The 7,500-nt window shown below is 33.9% G+C and overlaps 1 protein-coding gene across 4 annotated transcripts in view; it reads left to right on the forward strand.

The window, feature by feature from the left end:
• The window catches only part of E(z) (histone-lysine N-methyltransferase E(z)), a 29,195-nt gene that overhangs the window by 3,019 nt on the left and 18,676 nt on the right, over positions 1 to 7,500 (forward strand). For 2 of the 4 annotated variants that reach the window (XM_043014458.2, XM_043014460.2), the window contains exons 2-7: positions 1,050 to 1,258; positions 1,626 to 1,811; positions 2,217 to 2,381; positions 3,713 to 3,831; positions 4,748 to 4,902; positions 7,471 to 7,497. In XM_043014458.2, the coding sequence (XP_042870392.1) occupies positions 1,050 to 1,258; positions 1,626 to 1,811; positions 2,217 to 2,381; positions 3,713 to 3,831; positions 4,748 to 4,902; positions 7,471 to 7,497 (861 nt within the window). The remainder of the gene's footprint in view (positions 1 to 1,049; positions 1,259 to 1,625; positions 1,812 to 2,216; positions 2,382 to 3,712; positions 3,832 to 4,747; positions 4,903 to 7,470; positions 7,498 to 7,500) is intronic. The other 2 variants (XM_043014459.2, XM_086540473.1) reach the window with 1 other exon arrangement.

The raw sequence follows: 7,500 nt of genomic DNA on the forward strand, positions 1-7,500 counted from the left end.
ACCAGAAATAAGTATTTCTCTCTTATGTCATGGGATTCATAGCATGGAAATCTTTTTGTTTGAATCGTGTAAAAAAAGAAGTAGTAAAAAATCAGAAGAATTATATACACCTCAAAATACTAATGGAAAAACTTAAAAAAATCTACCAATGTTCTTAGCAATGTTATAAGTGCAGGATGATATTTAACAAATTAGGAGATGATCATAGACTTCAGAAGCTCACTGTCCCTGAAAGATTAGCAGGATCTGGGCAAGGAATGCTCTGAGTCTGTCCCACAGTTAGGATGGTATTTGAATTTCCTAAAAGTAACTTCATATCTATTGTGTAGATTTTGTCCTCTCACATAAGGTGTTTAATGATGTCTTTCTCTCTGTTCCCTTTTCCTTAATTATGTCCCATTATCTCTTGCCTTCTCCATAAAGTAAGTGGCACATGAAAATTTCAAGAAATGCTTTTAGTCTGCAGGGTAAAGCTCACTACAGCTATTAGTATCTGTTGTCCACTGATGTATAGTGGTGCAAGGAAGTATGTAGCAGTTTAGATATCTTAGTTTTTCCTTAACTGGTCTGACTTAAAGAGAAAATAAGCCTTGTGCATTCGCATTCATAGTTAGGAGCAGTTCAATTTTTCCTTTTCACCAATTAAAAATTGTCAGGTAACTTTAGATATTAGAGTTGTCTTATTGCAAATATTGCTGTCATTGTTGCTCTTATTTTACAAATATGAGTTATAAAAGATCTGTCTTATTATAATGGAGTCTTATGGGCCACTTTCTCAAGGTAGGAGGTATATTTTAGTATTGGTTCACTTAATTGTTTTAGAATTTCTTATGTGAATCTCTTGACCAAGGGGACAAAAAAAGGGGGTTTGTTTACCCTGTGACGTTACACTTTCATTTTTTAATAGTCCATGTTATTTTAGGCAAATAGTTATTTCCCTTAGGTAAAAATTGATCACTAAACGCCAGTCTTTTCCTTCAGGTCGTTAGAATTAACAAAACACAGTTTGAGTTCCATAGATCTAACATTGACATTGACGTCACTGACAGAGTTGCTGGAGCAGGAAGACCAGACGGTGATTGGGATGGGGCCGGTGTGGGTGTGCTCGGTGGAGGCTCCCCCGCACCAGGCGGTCATGAGGAGGACCCATGTGACCTCCTCCGGCTCCGAGCCCCTCTCCGTCCCCATCAGGACCATCAGTGCCGTCAATCCCATACCCACCATGTACACCTGGGCCCCACTCCAGCAGAATTTCATGGTCAGTGCTGGTGTCTCTCTTTTTTTTTTATATATATATAGTATGGTATGATATGATGTCTTGATTTTTATCTTTAGTTTTTTTACTTTTTTGTATATAGAGGAACAATTTTGCTGCATATCTAATGAGGGTTCTAGAATCTTTATGAGACTCAGTGGTACACCGAGTGATGTTGTAACTACACATTAATATCTTACAAAATGCTCTGTGTCTGGTTCCTCTAATTCCCCAGATAGTGCCCCTTAGGTCTGGTTCGAAGGGTGACAATCCCTGTAATGAGTCTGGTTCTGTGGTGTTGAACCTTGGCCGTGAGTAATGATACGGTATCATTCCACATTTAATCAACGATCATTCTCTTTTAAAATAGGTTGAAGACGAGACTGTCCTGCACAACATACCATACATGGGAGATGAAGTGCTTGACCAGGATGGTAAATTTATTGAGGAGCTAATACGTAATTATGACGGAAAAGTTCACGGAGACCGGGAGACGGGCTTTATTGACGACGAGATATTTGTGGAACTGGTTGATACGCTCGTACAACAGTATCAGGTGAGTGTGGTTGTTTCCTCCCCTGATTTGGGCTGGAATTGTTTTTGTGTTTGGTGAATCCCTTTATTTAAAATCTATTGGAAGGTATCTGTCAGTTTTCTTGCTTACATTTCAGTTCTGAATGAAAGTGGGATCACTTTTTTCCATTAATGATGATAATTTATTAATCTCTTTGGCTTCTGAACAACTACATTGTCATTATGTGATTTACTGAAATAATTCTAAAAATAAGATTGCCCTCTATATATTTTCATAAGAGGAATATGACTGAGATAACATATAAGGAAGAGACCATAACAAGTTTTCAACCATAGAAGAGAGTGTTGTACTCCTAAGGGCAGTTATTACTTTTCAAGCTGTTTTGGCTACATAAGAAAAATTAAAAATGTGTGTTGCATCTCCTAGAAAAAAGAAGAAAAGAAGGAAAAGCCTGAACGGAGATCCAGCATCAGGAAAGAAAACAAATCTAAGGACAAAGAAGATGATGAGGAAGAGGAGGAAGAAGAAGAGGAAGAAGAGGAGGAAGAGGAAGAGCAGGAGGAAGAGGAAGAGATGGATGTACAGAAAGAGGTAGGGAGAAAGATCACTTGATTTTACCTTGGTATTAAGTTTCATCTACCATACGAGAGAGGAAAAGATAAAAAAGATAGGTTTTATGGTCAGCTCGATATTTCTTCTTCTTTTATATGTCTTTGTTACTGTAAACATTTTACTTTTTTAGCAAGTAATATCTAGTGCATTATGCAGTTTGCTGGCAAGACTATTTCATGTAGGGAATTTCCTTTTTGTTCTATGATACAGCTGGTATAACAATTTATTTTCCTTTTTACACATTTGCAAGGTACCTATAGCAGGTGGTTACTCAGGTGTCAGTTTCTATGTAAAGATAAATGAAGGAATGATTTTTCTCTCTTCCAGCTACCTCTCTCTCCCCCTCCCCCCCCGGGAATAATTTTTTTTTTATCTTCGGAATAATTGGAGAGTAATGATTTCCCCCATTGTGTTTTTTCCAGGATTATTTATTTTGACAAAGGCTTTTGTCTATATGGAAGGATTTTGTCTTATAGGATCTTTTTCCCATCTTGTATTTGCGTAGGAAGATTTTAATGGTGATGATAAGTCCAAAAGTAATAATATTTACATCATTTTTATATATATATATATATTTATGAATATATATATATATATATTTATATATATATATTTATATATATATATTTATATATATATATATATATATATATACATATATACATATATACATATATACATATACATTTACATTTACATTTACATTTACATTTACATTTACATTTACATCTACATTTACATTTACATTTACATTTACATTTACATTTACATTTAAGTTTACATTTACATATACATTTACATATACATATAATATATATATATATATATATATATATATATATATATATAATATATATATATACATATACATATACAGATACATATACATACATTATATATATATATATATACATATATATATATATACATATATATATACTTACATTTTATATATATACATATATACATATGCATATACATACATTATATATATATATATATATATATATATATATATATATATAATATACATATACATATACATAATATACATACAGTATATATATATAATATATATATATATATATATATATATATATATATATATATATATATATATACATATACATATACATATACATATACATATACATACATATATATATATATATATATATATATATATATATATATATATATATATATATATATATATATACATATATATATATATATATATATATGTATGTATGTATGTATGCATATATAAAGAAAACCAATTCATTTTTATCTCTCTTCTTTCATCCCAGGAGGATGGGAGTGACACGTCGAATGCCATGGGAAAGAGGGACTTCCCGTGCTTCGCCATCTTCCAAGCCGTGTCGGCTCTGTTTCCAGACAAAGGCTCGCCAGAGGAACTCAGAGAAAAGTAAGATTAGAAATTCAAAGGCTAGAGGATCATGTGTTTTTGTTTTTTTTGTACTATTTCATTTCTCTCTCTTAATAATACAATGTCATTATTGTTATTATTTTTTGTGTTGACTTATTTAACTATTTGTTTATTTATGAAGTATTTTGATTTCATTCATTTTTTTTTAACCCATTCACGCCGGGGCGGAATTTCGCCTACTCCCGATAACGCCGGGAAGATTTCAAGCGCGCAATATCCTTATGTCTAAAGAAAGTAAAAGATGTTATAGCACTGTTTTTTTAGTGTTATTCTATTGAACTTTTTCCATATTCTTTACTCCTATGTTGTAATACCAATGGGAAGTGGAAGCATTCTTCTAGTGAGGTAACAAACATAGTTTTTTTTTTCAATTTTTTTTTTCTTCCTAAACGAAAAGAAAGAGAATATGAGCAACCATACATTTGCCTACAAGTGAATGCAAGTAACGGCAACAAAAAGATGTTATATAATTTTTTTTTTTTTTTTTTTATTACTCTTAATAAATATTTCTTATTATGGATTCCATCGACAATGGGTAATAATTGTCAGGTGTAGATTGGATTAACTGTAAGCCTCTTTGTTAAAAGGGAATGTGAACTTAACTGTAGCCTTTCACTTGTTGTAGATAACTGTGTACAGTAGCCTTTTTTCATATATTCAAACTCCGGGGGAAAAATGGGTTAAAAAAATCACTTCTCCATTGCATTTCTTTGTTCGAAATACATGCTATTATTCTGATAGTTGTGAATGCAACGCAGCTGAAAGGTTAATGGATTGTCTGCCTGTAAAAGTAGCAGGGTGTAAGTATTGAGTGACTAATAGAAAGTAGGAGCAGATTTGTTGCAGACTCCAAAGTGTCTCCAGAAGTAAAGCTATTCATTTTTGCTGTCCTCAGGTACATAGAGTTAACGGATCCGACTGCCCTGCCGCCAGAGTGCACGCCCAACATCGATGGGCCGAGTGCTGAAAGCGTTCCCCAGGAGCAGACAATGCACTCCTTCCACACACTCTTCTGCAGGCGCTGCTTCAAATACGACTGCTTCCTCCACCGTAAGTTTTATTGTGCCTGTCATTTTCCCTAGTCTAAGATTTTTTGTTAGCACCTGTACACACTCAGCCACCAATAGGTCTTAAAAATGATGTGATATGAAAAAAGAAAATCCTTTTGTTTGTGGTTGAACTGATGAAATTTTGGTCAGTTACTCATTACCAGCTGTGGTAGAGAGCACTAGCTGTCATATGTGATACCACTAAGGTCACTAAGTCCAGTTTTACCTCTTGTTAAGGTGTCGTCTTCAAAGTCTGCCAACTTTGCTGTACAATGCAAATGCAGTAACACATGCTTTTGTGTTCATTTGAGTTATTGTTATTCCCTTTTAAACATCTATACACTATATAGGTTTTCAAATGATGGTTTAAGGCTCTAGCCCAACCCAGTCTTGGTGCATCACTTGATAAACAGGATCACTTTATAAGGTACTCCATGACAAGGACCTATATCTAATAGTAGATGTTCCACACTTGTTATAGCCATCATTAGTGTAATTAGTGGTAGGTAGGATGTCAAATATTTAAACCCAATTGTTGGTAGAGTGGTACTCTTAAAAACCCAACAGTATCATTCCATATTGCTGGCAAGTTAGGTTTAACACCATCGCATTACTCAGGAGTTTCTCCTTTCACGCTCTTATTGATAGTAGTTGAAATGCTTAGAGTAAAAAGTGAATGGAAAACATAACACTTACCATTTTATTCAACTGCATAGGCTGTCTTTAGAAATGGAAGCTGCAGTCAGAGGAAGTTTTGTGTTAAAAGGGTTGATGCTATGGCCAGTCTCCAGACCAGTCTGTGCCTTGATGGGATTTTTTGTCTATCCTGTATTTGTGTTGTCTTGACAAATAGCACTATTTTTTTTTATTTTTTATGGCACTGTAAGGGTAGCTTTGTGGTACCAACATATGTTCCCAACACATAATGAACTATTTGAAATGAGATTGGTTATTACTTCTGGAAATATAAATTTTGTTTAAATTATCAGATGCAAAGAACTATTGAGTGCTGAGTGAAAAGATGCTGTACTTTTGGGATGTATAGAACCACTTGGACAAAATTGGCCATGCAATATAAGAAACAAACAAACAGGAAGATCAGAATTATGAGAGACACTTTACCCAAGTCTTTTTTTATGGGACTTGGAGGGTGAGGTGGTGCAGTACATGGAAAAGAGAGGGCAAGAGAGGAGGGAGAAAGAATGGCCAAAGGGAACACTAATTATGTCAGTAGAGAATGAGATTGAAGAAGAACAAACATGCAAAAAAGAGAAAGAGGAGTAAGCACAGAAAGGGAAAAGGGGGGAGAAAGAGGGAAAGGGAGAGAGAATGGGGAAGAAAGAGAGAGGGAGGGATAAAAGTTAAGGGAAGAGAGAGGTTAAAAAAGGAGATAAGGGAAAAGAAAGGGAAAAAAAGAGATTAGGGAAATGAGAGGGGTAAAGATATACAGTATGTAGATATAGAAAGAGTGAAAGACGTTGTAGTAACTTAACTAGCTGTAAGAGGGCCATGATAAATTCTGGTCTTTCCTGAGTTGTGTGTTAGGCACAAATTTGTGGTAACTACATTAATTGAGGGTCTAATGCTAGAAATGTATCCCAAAAACAGCAACTTTTTAGGAACTGATTATTTCATGAATAAATATTATCCAATAAATTCAAATATTTGCTTACAAACTGTTTATACTGCTTTTGACTTTGAGCAGTGTATGAGGTTTTAGAATTGGATTTTTTCTGTTTTTGAGAGTCATTTAAAATCTTCAGATGATATATTATTGATAATTCTGAGTTTCAAGTATAATAAAGTATTGACTATCGGTATCCAAAAATAACAAGATGAGAAAAGAAATTTATAATTTTTTTGTTTTTTTTTTTGTTTGTTTGTTTCAAACCAGAATTATCAAGTGTTACGATATGGAAGGACATGATGTGAATTACGAGTGATTGTATATGAAAGTTACTGGGTGTGCCTTATACAGTCATATAATTTTTGTTTGGTAATCAAATGTGCAGTTTTAAATATGCATATATATATAAATATATATATTATAACATCTAAGTATTTTCAAGACTTTGTATACAAAGTTGCTCAAGTAGTATTATTACAGGTGGATTTTTTTCCCTTTTTGTGAGAAGAAGTTGGAAAGTGCCATGGATGAGTGTATGGGCTTTCCAGGAGTAACTGAATTTCTGTTTTCTGTTCATTTTATTTTTCATTTAGTTGTGTAGGACACATTGGAACCTATTTGTATGTCATCTCTCTAATTTTGTTTTAGTTTTGTTTGTCCTTTTTGGTAGCTTTAAAAATCCATAATCAGAGCAAAATTATGACCAAGAAAAAAAAAAAAAAAGATTAGATAAAAAAAAAAAAGAAAGCTGATAAGAGTACTGCGAGGAAATCATTGGGCAAAATGGCTATACAGCTGCGGGACTCTTGGACAGCCCAGACAGAAATGGTGGTTGAATGCAAGACTCCGTGAGCAGTTGAGAGCAGCGCGCGTCTGACTTTGTAATCTGCCCTGACATGTGGGTTGAGAAACAGTAGTCTGACAATGTAATCTTCCCTACAGCTACCAAGGGAAGTACAGACGCCCCAGGTA

Source organism: Penaeus japonicus, unplaced genomic scaffold, assembly GCF_977035675.1.
Source record: "Penaeus japonicus unplaced genomic scaffold, GWHDUDI00000001_assembly GWHDUDI00000010, whole genome shotgun sequence".
NCBI classification, from domain to species: Eukaryota; Metazoa; Arthropoda; class Malacostraca; order Decapoda; family Penaeidae; genus Penaeus; species Penaeus japonicus.